This window comes from Trichosurus vulpecula, chromosome 3 (genome assembly GCF_011100635.1).
Source record: "Trichosurus vulpecula isolate mTriVul1 chromosome 3, mTriVul1.pri, whole genome shotgun sequence".
Classification (NCBI taxonomy): Eukaryota; Metazoa; Chordata; class Mammalia; order Diprotodontia; family Phalangeridae; genus Trichosurus; species Trichosurus vulpecula.
In genome coordinates, this window is record NC_050575.1 from 102,934,034 (window position 1) to 102,956,699 (window position 22,666).

Sequence of the window (22,666 nt, forward strand, 5' to 3'; positions counted from 1 at the left end):
TGGAGGAGAACTGGCCTAATAAAGAAAACCTTTCCAGGGCCAAGACTTCTGGAGGCTGGAAGAAGAGGTTCAGAGGGCTTTGTGGGTGAGTGTCTTCTTGATATAGTCATATTCTAAATCTATGGGAACTTGGTCTTGAGTCTGCTGTTATGTACAGGCTGATTTTTCATAGGATCTCGGGGTCCCTTGACCCAATTCCATTCCTAGGATGTCTATGTGTCTTTCAGCTCTAAATCCAGTGAGCCTAGGATCCCAGAGAGGGGCGAGTCTTCCATTCCCCAGGGATCCATCAGCCCAACTGTGCAGACAAGGTCACAGAAGGGCAATGATGGTGGCAGAAGTTAGCCATCATTTGGATATAAGCTATTATTTTGATTAATAATGGTAATCTATAACATAATGAGAAACAATAATCAATGATATAAATACTTAGAATATTATATTTGTTACATGAAGTACCTTTTTATAGAATAATATATTATAGTGATATATTATAATATAATATACTGCTATAGAGAGACTACTTTATTAATTATAGTTGTTGTTATTATAAATAGCAATAATAACAAGGCGTCATGTCGTAGAAAACCAGCCCTGAAGTCCAAGACCTGCTTTCAAGTTCTGCTGCTTCTGAGATATATGTGTATGTATATATATATATATATATATATATGTATATATACATACACACACACATGTGTGTGTACTGGTTGGTTGTGTGACCCTGGGTGAGTCACCTAACTTCTTGGTGATCTTGCTGTGATTGTTCAGTCTTTGCAGTCATGTCCAACTCTTTGTGACCCCATTTGGGGTTTTACTTGGCAAAGATACTGGAGTGGTTTGCCATTTCCTTCTCCAGCTCATTTTACAGATGAGGAAACTGAGGTAAACAGGCTTAAGCGACTTGCCCAGGGTCACACAGCTAGTAAGCGTCTGGGACTGGATTTGAACTCGGGAAGGGAAGAGCAGTCTTCCTGACTCCAGGCTTAGCACTTTATCCACTGTGCCACTTAGCTGCCCCTCTTGTGCTCTAGGCAGCTCTAGAGCTATAAGTTGTGGAAAAAGTGTCAACCCACAATCCACAGTAGGAACTTTCTCATTCTGAAGTTCCCTGTTTCAGAGAAATCACAGTCCAATCTCTATCCATAATGACAACTATAATACACATAATCATAATAGCAATAACAATAAAGGCTTTAAAGTATACTTACTTCAGGCAAGTTGACGTAGAGTGCCAAGAGGTTATACAAGTGAAGGCCTCCTGAACGAATTCAGAGGGAGGGTTAGGACTGGGGATGTAGATTTGGGAGTCATCTACACTAAGGGAAAGACACGCAATTTCTGCCAGCTATAAAGGAAGTCCCTACACTCAGATGTTAGAAGAGGCTGAGGACACTGGTATCAAGGCTAAAGTTAGCAGTGTGGTGATGGGATGAGAAGGGATGAGCTTATCCTGGGACGGGCTTCTTGTTCAGTGGTGTTGAAACCAGGTCGGGCCGCAGAATGAGCCAGAGATTCCATTTCTGCCCTCCATAAAGGAAGGCTTTGGGAGGAGTTGGGTCCTCTACCCTCCAGACCACCAATTAGCTGAAAAGCAAGGGGAGAGCAGGAAAGGGGGCATGATGGAGGAGTCTGGAGAATGGGGAGCAATGCTGATGTGGGGGAGGGGGTGGCCACAAGAGGTCACCCATTGGAGGAGGAGGCAAGAGCAAAGGTATAGTCCGTGGTGAGAGGGTTGTTGGGAACAAGGTGAAGTCTCTAGAGTCAGGAGCAGATCAGAAGGGAGTGGTGAAGGAAAGGTGGTAGTGGAGAAGTGGACGCAGAAAATACAGACTACTCTTTGTAGGAATTTAGCAGGGAAGGGAAGGATGGGTAGATGATGATAGGCTGAGGGTATGACATGGTCAGGGGAAGGCTTTTTTTTTTTTAAGTAGGGACAATTTTGCCATGTTTTTTTAAATAAGTTAATTTATTTATTTTTAGTTTTTATCACTCACTTCCATAAATTTTAAATTTTCTCCCCCTCCCTACCCAAGACAGCATGCAATCCGGTATAAGCTTTACATACACATTCCTATTAAATATATTTTCACATTAGTCATGTTGTACAGAAGAAATAGAAGGAATGGGAGTAACCATGAGAGAGAAAAACATAAAACAAGACAAAACAAAACAAGAAAATAGTCTGCTTCAATCTGCATTCAGACTTTATATTTCTTTTTCTGGATGTGGATGAAACTCCGCCATGTTTAAAGGGGCAGATAGATGGGGTGACATTGAAGATGAGAGGGAAGGAAAGGGGACAATTGGGAGGGGATTTAAGGGTTTACAGGGAAAAACTGCCAGGGCTGAAAGCCAGCAAAATTGAGCTCTAGTGCCAGCTTTGCGCTTATCTAGCTGTGAGTCTCTCCTTTTCTCTCCGTAAAATAAAGGGACTAGACTGAGTTCTTGCTAAGGTTCAGATGTCAGTGCCTAGGAAGACAGAGCCCTGTGGGCAGGCTTCCTGGGGGATGAGGCCTGAGGTCTGTGCCCAACCCTGCCAGGATAGCCCCAGTGGGGCAGGGGTTGGCGACAGCAGGGTGAGGTCAGGGAAGTTGCAAAGGGCACCTGGGCAAAACTGAAGAGTTCACCATTCACCAACCAGGTGCTCCCTTTCCTTTCTCCCTCAGCTCCTCTCTGCCCCGCCCTAAGAGTGCCCATGACACAGCCACAGTCAGCCTGGCCCCGGGCAGCAGGATGAGAGGGCTCCGATGGAGGTACACCCAGCTGGTAGGTCATGCTCCCCCTCTCCCCGCTCTCCCCAAGACCCACTCCCCTCCCCCCTCCCCCCTCCCCCCAGCATTAAAGAGTCAGAAGGGTATGGAGCTGCTCAGAGACTGGACTGGGATTTGGGCAGTTCACCTGAGTACTTGAAGCTCTTTCTGTTCCTTCTCACAAGGCCCAGCCTCTCCTGGCTCTCATAACCCCTCAGCTCTCAGCACCCCTACTTTAACCTTAACCCTGCCATTGTCTGGTATGGACCCAGAGAGTTTGTAGTGGATGAGGTGAGATCTGTCGGTGTGATAATCCCTGTCCTATTCGGGAGGGCAGGGTATGGATCAAGGCACTGAGCTGTACCTGGGAAGTGTGGCTGTCCCTTTTCGGGATAGTATCAGTCTACGAGATGGTATTCTTGCCGAAGCTCTCTACTGTGCCCAGCCCCTGCCCTACGCTGACAATGCCTGTGAGGTATGTGGGCCCATTGTGGCTTGAACCTGGCTTGGGGGAGGGGAAGAAAATATCACCTGTTGCCAGAAGCCAGGTTAAGCAAGAGGAGCCTGGGAGGAGCTGTGAAGAGCTTCAGGGTAGGGATCAGGCTAGCAGGAGAGGCCCTGACTGATCCTCACTCCCAAGGGTGGGCCTACTTCTCCTGTGCAGTGCCTAGAACTCAACACACACACACACACACACACACACACACACACACACACACTCACACACACACACACCACACAGACTCACTCACATACATACTCACCTGCAAGCACACACACACATGCACTCACACATGCACACACATGCATATACACATTCACGCATACACACATTCACACACACACACACACACACTCACACACTCACACATATATAACACAGGATTGGAGCAGGAAGAAACTTTATAGACCATCTAATCCAAGGGTTCTCAATCTTTTTGGTGTCTGGGCTCCTTTAGCAATCTAGCAAAACCTACTGCAGCCTTCTCAGAATCATATTTCTTTTTTTTTTAATCTTTTTTTAAAATTTAATTTATTTAATATATTTAGTTTTCAGTATTGATTTTCACAAGAGTTTGAATTACAAATTTTCTTCCCATTTCTACCCTCCCACCCACTCCAAGATGGCATATTCTGGTTGCCCTGTTCCCTAGTCAGCCCTCCCATCTGTCACCCTACTCCCCTCCCATCCCCCTTTCCCTTCTTCTCTTGTAGGGCAAGATAAATTTCTATGCCCCATTGCCTGTGTATCTTATTTTCTAGTTGCATGCAAAAACTTTTTTGTTGTTGTTGTTTTTGAACGTCTGTTTTTAAAACTTTGAGTTCCAAATTCTCTCCCCTCTTCCCTCCCCATCCACCCTCCCTAAGAAAGCAAGCAATTCAACATAGGCCACATGCGTATCATTATGTAAAACCCTTCCACAATACTCATGTTGTGAAAGATTAACTATGTTTTGCTCCTTCCTAACCTATCCACCTTTATTGAATTTTCTCCCTTGGCTCTGTCCCTTTTCGAAAATGTTTTGTTTTTGATTACCTCCTCCCCGTCTGCCCTCTATCGTCCCCCCATTTTTATCTTCTTCCTCCTTCTTTCCTGTGGCATAAGATGCCCAATTTAGTGTGTATGGTATTTCCTCCTCAGGTTAAATCTGATGAGAGCAAGATTTATTCATTCCCCGTCACCTGCCCCCTGTTCCCTTCCTACAGAACCACTTTTTCTTGCCACTTTTATGCGAGATAATTTACCCCATTCTATCTCTCCCTTTCTCCCTCTCTCAATATATTCCTCTCTTATCCCTTAAATTGATTTTATTTTTTTAGATATCATCCCTTCATATTCAATTCACCCTGTGCCCTCTGTGTGTGTGTATATATATACATACACATATATATATACCTACATATATACGTACATAGACACACACATATGTATATATATATGTATACACATATATAAATATGCATATTCCTTTCAGCTACTATGATATTGAGGTCTCCTGAATCATACACATAATCTTTCTGTGTAGTAATGTAAACAAAACAGTTCAACTTTAGTAAGTCCCTTGTGATTTCTCTTTCTTGTTTACCTTTTCATGCTTCTCTTTACTGAGTTTGAAAGTCAAATTTTCTATTCAGCTCTGGTCTTTTCACTGAGAAAGCTTGAAAGTCCTCTATTTTATTGAAAATCCATATTTTGCCTTGGAGCATGATACTCAGTTTTGCTGGGTAGGTGATTCTTGGTTTTAATCCTAGCTCCATCGACCTCTGGAATATCGTATTCTAAGCCCTTCGGTCCCTTAATGTGGAAGCTGCTAGATCCTGTATTATCCTGATTGTTTTTCCACAATACTCAAACTATTTCTTTCTGGCTGCTTGCAGTATTTTCTCCTTGATCTTGGAGCTCTGGAATTTGGCAACAATATTCCTAGGAGTTTTCTTTTTGGGATCTTCTTCAGGAGGCAATCTGTGGATTCTTTCAATTTCTATTTTACCCTCTGGCTCTAGAATATCAGGGCAGTTCTCCTTGATAATTTCTTGAAAGATGATATCTAGGCCCTTTTTTTTGATCATGGCTTTCAGGTAGTCCAGTAATTTTTAAATTATCTCTCCTGGATCTATTTTCCAGGTCAGTGGTTTTTCCAATGAGATATTTCACATTGTCTTCCATTTCTTCATTCCTTTGGTTGTTTTAGAATATCTTGATTTCTCATCAAATCACTAGCTTCCACTTGCTCCAATTTCATTTTTAAGGTAGTATTTTCTTCAGTGGTCTTTTGGACCTCCTTTTCCATTTGGCTAATTCTGCCTTTCAAGGCATTCTTCTCCTCATCGGCTTTTTGGAGCTCTTTTGCCATTTAAGTTAGTCTATTTTTTTAAGGTGTTATTTTTGTTGCAGGGGGGAAGGCAGGGCAATTGGGGTCAAGTGACTTGCCCAAGGTCACACAGCTAGTAAGTGTGTCAAGTGTTTGAGGTCAGATTTGAACTGAGGTCCTCCTGACTCCAGGGTCAGCACTCTACTCACTGAGCCACCTAGCTGCCCCTATCTACAACAATTTTAATGTGATCTAAAACATGTCTGTGATTTCTCTTGGTGACAAAGTCACAGGTACCGAATATTCCTGTGGTTTGTGGCCTACATTCACAATGGAAGAAAATGCTAAATTGTTAGTGAAAATAAAGATGTAATTTTTCCCTCATCTAAGTTCATGGACTCCCTGAAATCTATCCATGGACCCCTAGGTAAAGAACCCCGGGTCTAGTCCAACTTCCTCATTTGACAGATGAAGAAACTGAGACCCAGAGAGGAAAAAAGAAATTAAATAGGAAGTGACCAAGCCTGTATTTGAAACCAATTCTCTGATTTGAGATTGTATCTTTATATCTGGACACCTGTGTACACAGACACAGACACAGACACACAGACACACAGACACACACAAGTTATAAGGCCTTTGTTCTTGACACCTGGATAGGAGAGACTGTGGGTAGGAGTAAGGGCAGGGATCCTGGATGTTCTGGCATCTGCTGTAAACTGACCTTTCCCCTGGGACAGGACAAACTCAGAAGGGCCAGGACCAGAGAAACCTTGATTAGAGGACCCCTAAATGCCCAGAGGTCCCTGTCTCCTTGTGTCAGGACACCAGCCCCAGCTGGGCCCAACTCCATGGGAAATGTCCCCATTTTCATCCCTAGGGAGTCAGGGAAATTTATGTCCTTGGGACCTAAGAGTTGCTTTCCTCTCCCCAGAAGGAGAAGCTGAGATGGAAGGAAGCTGCTCCTGAGAAGAGAGCCCTTCCTGGGTGCATGGTGGACCTGCAGTCATCAAAGGCTTCACAAGATGGTGCCATGGGCACCAGAACTGGGAGGCCATGGTCAAGACTGGAAAGGGACAAGGGAAGGGGAGTAAATGCTTGGATGGAAATCTAGACAGAGGTAGTATGCAGTGTGGATTGGATTTCAGACCTGTCTGGATTAGAGACCCAGTTTTGCCACAAACTCCCTATGTGTTTTTAGGGAAATCATTTCCCCGCTATACAATAAGGTTCAGATGAGATGGTCTCCAAAGCCTCTTCCAGATTTGATGTTTCTATGACTTAATGCATATCTTAGAGAGAAACAAGGGGGTCCACATCTAAGAATGCTGCCTTCTCCACTGCTGAGGCCCCTATGGGCCATGACTGAATGCACTGCTCTCCTGTCCACGCTGTCTGTATCTTCCACAGCCCAGCCAGCCGGATGACCTACTGCCAGGAGAGGCTGAGGCCGAGGCCGAGGCTGGGGCCCGGACTGTGCCAACTGCCCAGGGACCAGGCATTGAGGAGGCTTGGGTCCCCACCCTGGCTGAGAGCAAAGTCCTTCACGAAGAGGAATTCAGGCAGGTACGACTACTGATCGGAATTTATGGACTTTGGATTTGAGCCTGAGAGGGCTCCTGTATGTAGGCTTTCTTCCTGGACAATAGCAGGGAGATGCTAGCAGTAGGGAGATCTAGGTCCTTGTCCTGGCTCTGTTATTTGACTTGCTGTGGAAGTAGGATCAGCTATTTCTCTGCCATGAACCTCAGTATTCCCCTTCTATAAAATGGTGATAATATATAGGCCCCATCTGCGTCACTAGTGGTTTTAAGGCTCAAGGGTGCTATGCCTTTCCATGGCTCTGTCCCGAGGCAGAGACTGTTCCTGGCCTGAGTCTTCCTGGTCTCCCAATCCTTCCCTAACCTTGTCTGAGGACATGCTCCTACCTCTGTCTCCAGCTCATCCCACATTTTCCCCTTCGGTTCACCGGCCACTCCTGGACTCTGGTTTACTGCACTGAACGAGATGGTTTCAGCTTGAAGAGCCTGTATCGGAGGATGGAGGGCCAGAGCTCCCCTGTGCTACTAGTCCTCAGGGACAGGGATGGCCAGGTAAGTAGGGCCACGCCCAATGGTGGGGAAGAGCTGGTACAAGGCAAAGGCTTCAGTACTGAAGAAGGTCATGGTGGTGTCTCCCTGCCCCAACATGACCCTAGGAGTTTCTCTTCTCTGGAGAGTGTCTCTTCAGAAGCATACTCACCTGCATTCCCCAAGGAAAGGACACACAAATGTTGAGGGAGGAAAAGAAACCCAGGGATGCAGGGATCTCAAACCAAAGTTCCCAGGGCAAGGCCACCTGGAATGAATTCACAGACCCAAGCATTCTTTAAGTCAAGGAGGCAAAGATTTATTATGCTTTACGGCGGGCAAGAGTTCTTAGGGAACCTGCAACCATAAAGAGGTGCAGAGGGAATTTATATAGAAGCTTTTAGAGGATGAAAGGGGGGGGGGAACATGTCAGGTGTTTTGGGGTGAGATTAGGGAGTGGTTAAGGTGTGGTTAAGGAGTGGTTGGTTCTTAAAGGAACATGCACATTTAGTATCTACTGCCCAGGCACATTACCCAGAGTTCTCCAGGAAATAGCCCACAGCTGGGTTACTAAGGGTGTGGTTTTTACTGTGAAATGTCATTGAGTTCACTATCAGTTGGGGGCTAAAGGGAATCTCTATATAGTTTCTCATCTAGTGTCTTGTTAGACAAAATACTATGTCTGGGATACATGTTAGAAAGGTCAGTAAATAGTAAATATGGTTATGACTCAGTGTACAATCAATTATCAGCATCTGGAATCAATCTATAATTGGGCATAGCTGCATATTGAGGAAGAAGCAGAGATAAGTTAGTTGGGGCACGCTGCCGTTTAGCTAGAGAGAGACTGCCTGGGAGAGAATATGTTTTGAGAACTAGTTGTGTTTTGCTAAGGCATGTTGCCCTTGAACTGGAGAGAGACTGCTAGGGCCAATGCTTTGAAGCTAGGGAGAGATGTGATGTTAGAATTAGGGTCCAAGCACAAGCACCCCATCACAAAGAGCAGAGGAATGAGGATGTTCTCCCCAGATGGTCCCCAGGACAGGGTCCCCTCACCATATGCCCAAAGTACAGGCCCTATGGCTGAAGGTTCACATAGTTGGGGCAGTCATGAGCTGAGTCAGACATTGGGGACCCCTAAGAAACAAATTCTCACCCCTGAACTTCTCCCCCCTCAACTACCACAAAATCTAGATGTCTGAATTCTAGTCCCTCAATAGTTTTATGACCTAGCCTTCCTAGGACTCTCTCTCTCTGTGTCTCTCTCTGTCTCTCCTTTCTGTCTCTCTATCTCTGTCTCTCTTCTCTCTCTCTTCCTCTCTGTCTCTGTTTCTCTCTCTCTCTCTCCAAACACACAGACATACACACACACACACCCCACTAGGGGTTAGGGGGCAGCAGGATCAGGGGGAGGTGTCCTATAATTAATCCTTCCCAGAACCATCAGCTTTGATTCCCATCCCTACTCAGAACACCCACCTAGAAATTTTTGTGCCTGGGGCAAGTACACAAATAGTACCTAGGACAAGTGGCATTAGATAGGCCCTCAATTTGGAAATTGTCCTATCAAGGCCATTCAGAGATGCTGGGGAATCTGAGGTTGCTTCTGGGAAAGGTTTGGGATGCAGAGCAGTTTAGAGTAGGGGAGAAGCTCACCCTAGCCTACCACACAAGGCCTTCCCATTTTAACTAATTGTTCTTGCTAACTAGGTGCCAACCTCTGTTCTTCCATGCAGTTTCATAGCCTTCAAATTTGTCATCCTTGGGCAAAGCCCAAGTTGCCCTATCCTAGTTATGGCCTTGTTTCTTCTTATCAGTCCATGAATAAGCATTTCTCTCTCTCTCTTTTTTTCGGGGTATGTTTTTAATGAAATTTTTTTTTTTTGCGCACATCTCAAGAACCTACTATGTGCTTAGCTCCAGGCTCACTCAGCTCCCCTGGTAGAAGGGAGAAAAGAGGGAACAATCCTGGTCCTTGGAGGGCTCACAGTCTGGGTGGGGAGGCCGAACTTGTCCACAGGAAACAATGAGTGGGCTAAATGGCAGGTTGTAAATGTTCATGATGGGCTGGGGCAGTTGGTGAAGGCTCCTTAGAGGAGAGACTACCCATCCTAGGCATTGAAGGATGAGGACAATTTTAATAGGAGGAAGGGGAAGAGGGAAGAAGGGCATCCCAGGCTGGAAACCTGCATAGGCATAGGGATGCTCTGTTTATGGGGTAATTGGCACTAGTTATAAGTCCAGGACATAGACCTTCACCGAGAACCAGGCTCGACTGGGGGCAGGGGTGGTGGTGGTCTGTTCCTTGGTGAAACTACAGGGAGCCTGAGACCTTCCTAAGGATACTCCCTCCCGTCCCCACAAGGACTGTGCCATATGCCAACCATGCTCTTGCTTCCCATTCCAGATATTTGGTGCCTTCTCCTCAACGGCCATCCGGGTCAGCAACTGTTTTTACGGCACTGGAGAAACCTTCCTCTTCTCCTTCTCCCCACAGCTGAAGGTGCGGTCCCCAGGCTGAAGCCAGGTCTGAGTGAATTTCCTCGGGCAGCACGCAGCTCTGTCCCCACTGGGCATCAATTTTTCTTTTTTTGAGGCAATCAGGGCTAAGTGAATTGCCCAGTGTTACACAGCTACCTAATGTCTGAGGCTGGATTTGAACTCAGGTCCTCCTGACTCCAGGGCCAGGGTTTTCTAAGTTAATCCTTTACTATCCCTCTCTATAACTTTCCTGCTTTGGTCCTAGTACTGTCCAAGCAGGATGAGTCTGATCATTCTTCCAGATAATGGTCCCTAAGATATTTGAACAGGGAGTTAGATGGTGCCATAGTGCACAGAGTGCTAGGCCTGAAGTCTTCCAGCACTGAAATCTGCCCCGAGACACTAACTGTGTGACTCTGGACAAGTGACCTAACCTTGTTTGCCTCAGTGTCCTCCTCTATAAAATGAGCCGGAGAAGGAAATGGCAAACAGTCCAGTATCTCTGCCAAGAAAAACACGGAGAGTCACACACAACTGAAAGCTGATTGAACAAAGGTATCTGAACATAGCAGTCCTGAGAAGCAGTTTGTTCTACAGCGCTGGGTTTTAGTCTTGGCTTTGCCATTAACTCCATACATTTGTGAGTCCTAGGAAGTCGTTTATTTTATCCCTATCTCCTGTGCCATTCCCCACCCCTACCCTACTCCCAACTCTCCTAGCTAAGGTAAAAATGAGCCCCAGGCTCAAGCCATCAAGAAATCTAGAATCACCCTCTGAGATCTACCTTCCCTAGTAAAAGTTCTCTCTCACCGGCACGAAACCAAGATTATTGCAGTAACCTCCTATAGATCTTCATGCCTCTTCCTACAAATACCACGTCGAGTCGTGGGATCATAGGTTTAGAGGTGAAAAGCACTTTAGTGGAATCCAGTTCTGTTGTTTTAAAGATGATGAAACTGAGGCAGATAGGTAGTGAAGTATGTAGGGTGCTGGACCTTGGAGTCAGGAAGACCTGAGCTCAGATCCTGCTTCACACACTAGCCATGTGACCCTGGGCAAGTCACTTTACTTTTGTCTGCCTCAGTTTCTTCATCTGTAAAATGGAGATAATACTTCCTACCTCCCGAGGTTGTTGTAAAGATAAAAAGATGATATTTGGCTTTGCACACCTTAAAAGGCCTTATAAATGCTGGCTATGATTAAGCTTATGGTTATTATCAAAATAACCTTGCTAAGGTCTGATGACAGGATACTCCTTGCTTAAAAAAACAAAAAAACAAAATAAACCTTCTGTGGTTTCCCATTGAGTCTAGGATGAAATACAATTTCCTTAGCTTGTCGTTTAAGGCTTTTCACAATTTGGCTCCCACCTAGCTTTCCAGCTTATTTCAAGCCACACCCTTTGGTGAACTCTAAGTTACTGTAAAACTAGCTATTGTTTGTCAGTTAGTCATTTTCTAGTCATATTTGACTCAACCCCCTTTGGGGGTTTTCTTGGTAAAGACACTGGAGTAGTTCGCCATTTCCTTCTCCAGTTCATTTTACAGATGAAGAAACTGAGGCAAATAGGGTTTAAGTGACTTTGCACAGGGTCACACAGCTAAGAACTGTCTGAGACCGGCTTTGTACCCAGGAAGATGAGTCTTCCTAACTCCAGAAGCGGCGCTCTATCCATTCAATGTGCCACTCAGCTGCCCCTATTCATAGTCTGGCCCTTAAAAAAAAAATAAAGGCCCTCTTGCACACCTTCGCTCTCTTTTAATCTGGCAAAAATGTTGTCGGATAGGCAGAACAGGGATCATCGCTGCCATTTTTAAGATGAGAAAACTGAGTCTCAGAGGAGGAAGTGAGCAATTCAACATCACCCAGCTAGTAAATGACAGACCGGGGATTTAAGCCCAGGCTTCGTGATCCTCAAACTTTTCCCAGAACACTCTCCTCTCCTCTCTCCACATTACCTTCTCTTAGCTGGGACCAGGGAATGGGAAAAAATTAAGAGTTCCGAATCCAGGGAAATTTTGGGGATGGGCAAAAGCTTTCCAACTCTGCCATCAAGTGGCCACCAGCGGTATTGCTAGATGCTCAGGCCCGCATCACTAAAAACGTTTTTCTTCTTGTGGCAGGTATTCAAATGGACCGGAAGTAATACTTTCTTTGTGAAAGGAGACCAGGATTTGCTGGTAATGGGAAGTAGCAGGTACGCCTTCGCTAAGACTTCCTGGGGTTCTGGGGGATGGTGTTCTCATTCCCTGCCTCTTTTAAGGGGCACAAGGGCTGGGACTCTCCCTCCCCAAAGCCTCTTTCCTCACCAAATCTATAGATCCTGGCCACAAAGCGTTGCTCAAAAGCAGCATATGCAGAGTTGGTGATAAAACCATTCTTACCAGGTGCTAATAACAGAACACTTTAATGTATTTGGTCCTCCCATCTTCCCTGGTAGAGCAAACATTAGCACCACATGGCAGGCATCAAGGCTGACCCTAGTGACCTCCTTTCGGAAGAGGGTAATGCTCGCCAAAGGAGCAGAGACCTCACTCTAGAGAGAGGCAAGACCACCTTGACCTACAGACCCAACAGACAAGATGTAAAGGGTGACAGGATAGCCCTCCTACGATCTCTTTATCACTGACAGCTGAAGACTCAACCACAGCAGAGTCATTTCTTTGTAGAGTTAATTAAGCACTGCCTTTTAAAATACTGCAAATAAGAGGTGGGGGTCCGAGTATGGAGCACTATAGATAACGCCAGACTTTTTTGACTTGTTGGTCAGTTTTGCTGAACTGTTTTTCCCCTTTTATTTTTTATTTATTTTCTAAAATATGGGATGGCTCTCTAGGAGGGAGAGGGAGGACGAACATTTGGGAAATGGAGGTGATGTAAAAACAATCAATAAAATTTATTTAAAAAAATTGAACACTGCAAATACGTCCTGTAGGGCAGCTGTTCAGCTCCTAAATTGTACGTAACTCAGCTATATCTGATGGGCATATGACTTCTGGAGTGGCAGCTGGTTGGCAGAGAGAAAAGGTACAAATAAGGGAGGTTTAGAGCCCTAAAAACAGATTTTCAACCAGATCAAAGCTTTGGTGGGGAATGGCCCTAATTGTCAATCTTTAGTCTCTAACCCAAATGTGGTTAGACACCTGATGCCCAGGTTTCTTTTTGTCTCCAGTGGCCAGTTTGGGCTGTGGTTGGATGGGGACCTGAACCATGGGGGCAGCCGCCCCTGTGCCACCTTCAACAATGAAGTCCTGGCCAGTCGGGAAGAATTCTTCATACAGGATCTAGAGGCCTGGGCCTTGAGCTGATTGATGTGCACAGACTGGCAAAGCCTGCTCTGACCTTCTCACTGGGGCCTCGCTCACTACTGCCCTCCCCAGGGCAACAGTATAGCATAAGGGGGCAGTTTTAGTTGCTGGCCTGAGTTTCTTGGTTAGCTATGTAAACATCTGCAGTCCCCTACCTATCAAAAGGCTTGTATAACTAGGGCAAGAATATGGGGGATAAATACTATCTTAGATGTATCTTCCAGTTGCAAATGACTGTTTGCTTTGCATAAACTTGGATCCCGGGCTCTTTAGAACTTCCTGATAACCTGCCATCAAATGGGGTCCAAATCCTATAAGCAAAGAGTAATTAAGTTCCTGATGAGGACTGCTACACAGTGAGGGGCCCAGGGAACTGGGAGTACCTCGCTTTCCTTTCCTGTCAATACTGCCTTATCCCTTAATTTTTTCCCTGGGATATTTACTATGGACACAGTAAGCAGTGTATTTCATAGCTGGTGCCCTCCTGTGCCCCAAACCAAGCAGCATTCAAATACAGGAGTTGACTCTCAGAGGTGGCTTAGGTGGGCAGACATCACACTTGGGTTCAATCATCCACCACATACTCCCTTGTCCAAATTCTTCCAGCTCACCAGGGCTAGCCTAGCAAGGGCTACAAACTACCCAAATCCATGTCAGGCTGATACCAGGGCCCCGGAATGAACACTTTGTTGGGGAAAGTCCCCTACAGCATACCAGAGGCAAGAAAAGCAATATCACAAGTGTTTTCACATGCCTGACCAGGTTCTATTCCCAGGCATAAGGAGTCCTACGGGAGATGGGAGGAAGACTAGAGACTCAACAAGGCCACCTAAGAGGGGTTCATCTGGAATCTCCTTTGCTCCTGCTCTTGCTTAGGAGAAGTTGCTGTCCTTTGGGGACAAGAAACAAGGACACCTCTCTCCTGGTCACTACCTGCTTTCCCATCCCCCCATCGTTAAGACTGATTCCCTTCATTGAAGGCAGCTACTCTTTCTGAAGTTGCGGCACAGAAATCAAGCAACAGAGACCTAGCTAAATGCCCTCTTCTCTCATAGGCCAAGGAGGCTGGTGAATGAAATATTGTGGTCAAGATGAAGCATGTTTCTCTAGTTCGACAGAACAATCTCAGTTTAAGACATGGGTCAAGTCTCTGATGGAGATGACAAGTAGCCTGGAAAGAAGTCCTGAGACAGCAGAATGTTTGGTTGGAGATACATTCACAAAACTTTATTGCAGCATTTTTCCACACCTGTCACAGTAATCAATTTTTTAAAATGCAATGTTCTTAATAAGAAAATATTCTGTAATTCCAGCAGCGGAGACAATGAAGTCTGTATGTACATAAACATCCAAGGCGTTTCCTAAGTAAAATTTGAACCTGATAGCCAAAGAAGGGAGGCAAACGTTATAAAATAAAGTACGTCTGTCTGAATAGGACAAAAATGCAAACAACAGACTTTGATCTTCTGCCCTTACCTCCCCAATGTGTGCGCATTAATAATACAGTAGTAGGCTATAAAGTTCCAGAGTCGGTATGATTCGACAATAGTGTTTTGCAGAAATAAGACAATCTTTGCCATTACATTCCTGCCCTCGATTCTGGATACATAATCTTAATAAAAAGCACTTATATAGCACAGTAATTCTGAGAACTTCAATTTTCTTTTTTGCCAACTCCCCCTCTCCCCATCCCATATCCTCTTGTCACTGAACAAAGTGATTTATCTAAGGTCACATAAGAAATCCGTATTGTATAATATAAAAAGAAGAATTGGAGAAAGGGTAACAGGAGCTGCACTTTCTTATTCAGCTAACCAAATCAACCTCACATCATCTATTCTGAGGGAAGATAATGTGTAGATAATCCTTAAGTCATGTCCACTTGCCTTTTTGGGTGGGTGGGAGGCAATCAGGTTTAAGTGACTTGTCCAGTGTCACACTACTAGTTCGAGGCCACATTTGAACTCAGGTCCTCCTGACTCCATGGCTGGTGCTCTATCCACCCTGCTACCTAGCTGCCCCATGCCCACTTGCTTTTGAAATATAATCCTATATCCACTTGGTGACTGGCCCTAATGCCCTTCCTTCGATCCCAGAATTGAGAGTCTCACCAGACTGAGAAAAGAAGGCTGCCCACCTGAGCCTCGGGAGATAATCCAAATTGAAGATGAAGGCCAGTGGAAGCATTTTTTAAGTGTTTATTGTGCATAATGCCCCAGGTTAGGTAGTGGGGGAGGTATAATGATAAAAAGACATGGTTTCTCCTCCCAAGGACTTTATAATCTAGCTACTACAGAACAACACAGAACATGATGAGGTAACATGAGAGGTATATAAAGTGCCACAAAGAATCAAAAAAGGCAGAGATTGTTTTTAGATGGGGGATCATGGAAGCTTTCATGAAGGAGGTTTTGGTCTTGAAGGGCGCTGAAGATTTTACCTCCCAAAGAACAGTCTAGAAATGTCTGGGGACATGGCGTGCACTCCCTTTTTCCCTGCCAGCAAGGCCTAGACAAGACAAGGCCTTGGACTAAGGAGACAGTACTACTATGCACACATGCATGGCAAAGGATGAGCAGGGGCCCAGGATTCTTTAGTTATCCATTCTTACTCTGGGCACGCTGGGGTTCTACACTGGCCTGGGCCTGAAAGCCACCAAGGAAGTCACAAGGACGGAAGCAAGGTCTGGTCTTTTTGCCTGACCAACATCTTGATGTGGTTGACTTAGGTGAAGCAGTGGAAACTTATTCCCCGTCAGAGCAGTGCCTTGGAAAAGCGGTTTTTTTTAATAGCAAAGCCTCCTTACAGTCTTGTTTGTTCAGAAACAAGAGCGAACGAAATCTGCCGAGAGAGGGGGAAGTCATTTAGTTGGGGGTGGAGGTGCTATTTTAGCGGCATTGGCGCCCCGTGTTAGAGCCCTGATATGGTCTGGACAGGGACTGACCACATAGGGATCTACAAAGGCCACTTCACTCTGTCCACTGAGATCAGTTTGATTTGGAATAATGTGCCTTGAACCCTTGTGCTTTTTCTCTAGAAATAGCTTCTCTTCCAAGTGCCAACTCCAAAAATGCCTTCCCTCAGGTCTACAGGAGACTAGCAGGCATGTACTTACAAGGGAGGGCCAGGCTGGGCCACATGCCTCCAAGAGATATGCTGTTTTAATCAGAGATGGGCAGCACAGCTTCAGTTTCCCATCCCACAACAAGGAGGCAACACACCAAGCCTATCAAGTCTGTCTCCCACGAATTTTTAAGACAGTTTCCTCTCCCATAGGAACTGAATGTATAAAAGTGGTGCTTTTTTTTAAAACATAAAGAATTAAGAGTTGTAGATACCAAGCCAATTTTGAATTAGTAATAAAAAGGTTTATGCTTTTCCTGAAGTCTGCAGATTATATACCTACCTGATATACAATCCTCCTGTTCCCTCAAATAAAAATTGCTCTATTGCAACTAAAAACTTAAAATTGCCATGGAATTTGTTATAAATGCTGTTTCTAATAAAATTCCTCTATTTGTAGCTCTCAGCTCCCCAAGTTAGCTTGGAGAAAAAGCTTGTGATTTATTTACATTCTGGTCAGTTTCTGACTGAGATATGTGCAGAACAGTTTTGTTTGAAGAAGCCAAGAAATAGATGACAGATGTGTTTAAACTTTCTTGCAGCATTGTGACTTGGGCAGATCCCTTTATAGGAAGCAGATATGTGGACAGAGTGAGTGGACATCCCCATTCTATTAATCAGTTCTGAAAAAGCTTGGTTCTGGCTTTGGAACCCTCTCTATTACAATCTGGACTTTGGCTTCCATATTGAGAATTCCAACTTGCTTTCATAGGTGTTAGTGTTGGGGCCACAACATCACCATCCTATTTTTCAAAAAAAAAAAAAATGACAAATAAGGAAAAGATAGTTATACCGTTTGATCTTAGAAGTGAGGACAGGTACAATTTTATTAGACTCAGAAAAAGGCAGAGTGAAAATAGAATTTGGAACTCAACTAACCCAATCCCCTCCAATTTACAGGTTACAAGATTCTTCACAGTGGAGAATCTTGGCCTCATTAGTATGGTGCTTAATCTAGACTGTTACGTGACGAAGACTTCTACTCTATCCCTAAATAAATGATCCCTCAAAACAAAACATTGCTGAGACTTCCAGGAAGAAAATAGGGAGAACAAGCGCCACTACTTCCTTGCTCAAGGACCAGCCCCAAGACCAGATATGTTTACTGAAAAGAGGTCTCTTCTAGTTACCTTGAGATATGAGCCCTTGTTTGTGTCACATGAGAAAAGCAACTTTGGCGTGTTTTATGACAACTAAGCACCGCCATCCACCTTTTAAGACATCTCCATGTCTATGATGCATCACGCCCTCCCATGCTGAGAATTAGTTATTCTGTGATTGGGCATGTCCAAAATAGCTCAACTGTCTCCCACTCAAACCACCATGTCCCCATTCTCCTTCCCCAACTTCCCCATTTCTAATAACAGTAGAAAGTCACCTCAGCATGCAACCTTGGAGTCTTTCTTTGTCATAGCTGGTCAGATACTAAGACCCATCAATTCTTCCTTAAAAATATCCTTCATATAGATCCTTTCCTCCGCAATACAGGTATCATTGCTCTAATCTACAGAGTCCTCACAATATGTCAAGATTACTTTAATATCTTTCTTACTGGTCCCTAATTCCAAATCTTCCTTGGAGAAGTCTTCACCACTCAATGGGCTCTTACTGCTTATAAAACAAAATCCAAACTCCTTAGCTTGGCTTTCAGAGTTCTCTATAATCTGGCCCTTCCCTACTTATTAGGATTACATGCTATTACTTCAATCAAATTGATTTTTACACAAACATGTTACATTCATTGCAGACTTAAGTCTTTGTCCATGTTGTTCCTTCAAGGTGCCCAAATACTATCCATGTATTAAGACTTAGCACAAGCACCACTATTTTCTTTTGTTTTAACTTAAATTTTTAAAAAAAATCCTATTAATCATCACAGCAAACATAAAAATTAAGAAACTAGCAATATGGGGGGCAGATTCAAGATGGTGAAGACAGGGACTTGCCTGAGCTCTCCCAATTCCCCTCTAAACAATTTCAAAATAATGCCTTAAGATGAATTCTGGAGTACCAGAAACAACAAAAGAACAGGGTGAAAACAATTTTCTAGCCCAAGACAACTTGGAAGATTGACAGGTAAGGTCTGTCTCACTAAGGTGAGAGTGGAGCACAGTCCAGCACAGGCCATACGCTAGCAAGCCAGCACCAGGCCTTGAGGATGAGTGAATTGGCAGGGGCACCTGAATCAGTTGCAGCAGCTTCTGGAGCTCTCAGCTCAAAGACTGTAAGGGGGTCAAGACAAATGGCCAGAAAGAGATTACAGGGAACCTTTTGCTGGCACTGGGTGCAGGACTCTGCTCCATTGCCGTACATAGTTCTGGGTCACAGCCCCTGGAAGAGGAAGATGAGTATTAACATACTACAACATGCCGTCACAGAGGAGCAGGGACCCTGGTGATAATTCTGTGGTTAAGAACAGTGCTTGTGGTTGCTCACAGACCACAGCACACTCCAGGACAGCAGTGACCAAACCTTTTCTTAAATCATACCACTTTGGAAGAACTGAAAACTTACAGATCCCCAGAACTAGCTCTGAAACTAGCAGCAAGAAAAACCTGAAGCTTACGACAATGCCTCCTCCACCCCAGGAACAAAGCCCAATTTTCACATAAAGTTAGAACTCAAGAAATAGACTAGGAAAATGAGCAAAAAACAAAAAAAGAATTTGACCATGAAAAGCTATTATGGTGATAGGGAAGATCAAAATACTCAGAAGAAGACAACAAAATTAAAAGAGCTACGAAGAAAAATGTGAATTGGTCAAAGGCCCAAAAGAGAATTCCTGGGAGGGCTCCAGAAGGAGCTTAAAAACCAAATAAGAAAGTTATAGGAAAAACTGGGAAAAGAAATGATAGTGATACAAGAAAATCATGAAAAAAGAGTCAATAGCTTGGTGAAAGAGGTACCAAAAATACTGAAGAAAGTAACAACTTAAAATAGTCCAAATGGTAAAAGATAAACAAAAATTTACTAAGAGAAGAACTCCTAAAAAAAGCAGAACTGGCCAAATAGAAAAGGAGATACAAAAGCTCACTGAAGAAAATAATTTTTTAAAAATTATAATTGGGCAAGTAGAAGCTAATGACTCCATAAAATATCAAGAAACAATCACAACAAAATCAAAAGAATGAAAAAACAGAAGAAAATGTGAAATAGTTCATTGAAAAAACAACTGACCTGGAAAACAGAATGAGAAGAGATAACTAAAAACTGCCCTGATATCCTGGAATCAGAGGGTAAAATAGAAATGGAAAGAATCTACTGATCGTCTCCTCAAAGAGATACAAAAAGTGAAACTTCCAGGAATATCAGAGCCAAATTCTGGAGCCAATATTATAGCCAAATTCTGGTCAGAGAAAATATTGCAAGCAGCCAGAAAGAAACAATTTAAATATGTGGAGCCACAGTCAGGTGATAACACAAGACTTAGCAGCTTCTATATTAAAGAATTAAAGGGCTTGGAATATGATATTCCAGAGGGCAAAGGAGCTAGGATGATAACCAAGATTCACCTACCCAGCAAAACTGAGTAAAATCCTTCAGGGGAAAAAAAGGAGACATTTGATGAAACAGTGGTTTTTCAAGCACTGCTGATTTAAAGACAAGATCTGAGTAGAAAATTTGGTTTTCAAACACAAGACTGAAGAGAAACATAAAAAGGTAAACAGGAAAGAGACGTCATAAGGAATTCAATAAGGTTAAACTGTTTACATTCCTACATGGGAAGATGATACTTGTAATGCCTAAGAACTCTCTCATTATTAGGGCAGTTAGAAGCAGTATACATAGACAGAGGACACATGGATGTGAGTTGATTATGATAGGATGTTATATAAAAAAAAAATAAATTAAGAGGTGAGAAAGAGGGAATCCACTAAGAGAAGGGGAAAGGGAGAGGTAGAATGGGGTAAATTATCTCACAAAAAGGCTTTTAAAAAAGTGGAAAGGAAGATGGGCAGGGGGTAGAGGTGGTGAACAAGACTTGAACCTTACTCTTGTTGGAACTGTATCAAAAGAAGGAATAACATACACATTCAGCTGGGTACAGAAATCTCTCTTAACCTACAGGGACACTGGAGAGGAGAGGGATATGAGGGGATGGCAGGTGAGTGATAGAAGGGAGGACAGAACGGAGGAGGCAGTAGACAGAAGCTAAATAATTTTGAGAAGGGACAGAGAGAAAGGAGAGAGAAAGATAAGGAGGGGAAAATAGGATGGAGGGAAATACACAGTAATCATAACTGTGGAAAAATTCTTACAGCAAGTTTCTCTGATAAAGGCCTCATTTCTCAAATATATAATTGAATCAAATTTATAAGAACACAAGTCATTCTCCAAATGCTGAATGGTCAAAAGATATGAACAGGTAGTTTTCAGATGAAGAAGTCAAAATCATCATGTGAAAAAATATTCTGAATCACTGTAGATTAGAGAAATGTAAATTAAAATAACTGCGGTACCAGCTCACACCTATCAGATTGGCTAATATGACAGAAAAGGAAGATGACAAATGTTGGAGGGGATGTGGGAAAACTGGAACACAAGTTGTGAAGTGATCCAACCATTCTGGAGAGCAATATGGAACTATGCCCAAATGGCTACAAAACTGTGCATACCCTTTGACCCAGCAAAGCCACTGCTACTTCTGTATCCCAAAGAGATTAAGACCAAAGAAAAAGGAAAAAGATCTATATGTAAAAAAATATTTATAGCAGCTCTTTTAGTGGGGGCAAAGAATTGGAAATTGAAGGGATGCCCATCAATTGGGGAATGGCTGAACAAGTTGTGATATATGAATGTAATGGAATACTACTGTGCTATAAGAAATAATGAGCAGGCAGATTTCAGAAAAACCTGGAAAAATTTACATGAACTGATGCAAAGTGAAGTGAGCAGAACCAGAAGAGTGTACACAGTAACAGCAATATTATATGATGATCAACTGTGAATAACCATCAGCAATACAATGATCTAAGATAATTTCTCATGATGAAAAATACTATTCACTTCCAGAGAAAGAGCTGATGGACTCTGAATGCAAATTGAAGTAAATGTTAAAAAAAGTTCTTTCTTTTTTTTGGTTGGGGAAGGGTCTGGTTTCTTTCACAACATGGCTAATACAGAAATAAGTTTTGCATGACTACACATGTATAAGCTATATCAAATCCCTTGCTCTCTCAATGAGGGGACCGGGGAGGGAGAGAATTTGGAACTCAAAATGTTAAAAAATGAATGTTAAAAAATTTTTTTACATGTAATTGGGAAAAGAAATAATTTTTTTTAAAAAAAGAAAAATAGTAATATGTATATGTTTGAGACATTATTTTTTCAGTCCCCAGAAGAACTGCTTAGTTATTTATAGAATTGCACATTGAATCAAACACCCCTTGCTGTAACTCTTGGGTTGCCAAGGGTCTGTAGCCTGCAGGTATGCCTTAGAGCACACTTACATGCCTACTTAAAAAAAACCCCCAATGATACTTTATTAATTTTAACATTTATTTCCATATTAAATTTCACTCTTTTCTAGATGGCCTGCATCACTCATTTTGTGACTCATGGTCATTAGTGCAATATGATGGAAAGATCAATGAGCAAGGAATCAAGAGACTCATATTGATGTGGCTTTGAGCAAGATACTTTTCTTCTCTGAAGTCAGTTTCTTCATCCTTTAACTGACCTGGTATCAAGAGTCCAAGTTTCAAATCACACCCTAGCAACTTTCTATGTGATCAGAGGCAAGTCACTTAATATTTCAGATTCCTCATCTGTTGTACAATGGAGATAAGAATACTTGCACTAAATTATGAGGTCATTTTGAGGAAAGTATCTTGTAAACCTTCAGAAGTGCCACACGAGTTAGCATTCTAGCACTTTTAAAAAATAGTATTTCATGTCTGTATGTGGAATTTCACTTCTACATTTCTGAGTTGGGTATTGACAAGGTTGTTAATGGAGGAGAAGGGAAAGCTTCATACAGGCAGTGAAGGTGAGTGGACTTTAAAGGCTACTTAAGAATTCAGTAGGTGAAAGGAGAAGTAGGCATAAAGCTCTGTGTGAATAGGAAAACACCAAGCATATTCGGTGAGAAGAGAGTAGTCCAATTTGGCGAAAGCCCA

General features: G+C 43.3%; 2 protein-coding genes across 6 annotated transcripts in view; one reads left to right on the forward strand and one right to left on the reverse strand.

Moving 5' to 3' along the window:
* The window catches only part of SAMHD1 (SAM and HD domain containing deoxynucleoside triphosphate triphosphohydrolase 1), an 80,255-nt gene that overhangs the window by 12,652 nt on the left and 44,937 nt on the right, over window positions 1–22,666 (reverse strand). For 2 of the 5 annotated variants that reach the window (XM_036750221.1, XM_036750224.1), the window contains one exon: window positions 14,623–17,290. The exons of 2 other annotated variants lie outside the window; for them this stretch is intronic. In XM_036750221.1, the coding sequence (XP_036606116.1) occupies window positions 17,165–17,290 (126 nt within the window). In that variant the 3' untranslated portion in view covers window positions 14,623–17,164. Of the gene's footprint in view, window positions 1–14,622; window positions 17,291–18,413; window positions 18,879–22,666 lie in introns of those variants that run through there. One more of the 5 variants, XM_036750223.1, reaches the window with a different exon arrangement.
* On the forward strand, window positions 1,659–13,424 carry TLDC2 (TBC/LysM-associated domain containing 2). Its single transcript, XM_036750225.1, has 7 exons — window positions 1,659–1,714; window positions 2,670–2,769; window positions 6,977–7,132; window positions 7,507–7,659; window positions 10,043–10,138; window positions 12,240–12,313; window positions 13,289–13,424. Exons 2-7 carry the CDS (start codon window positions 2,737–2,739, stop codon window positions 13,422–13,424), a joined length of 648 nt encoding a protein of 215 aa, XP_036606120.1. The 5' UTR covers window positions 1,659–1,714; window positions 2,670–2,736.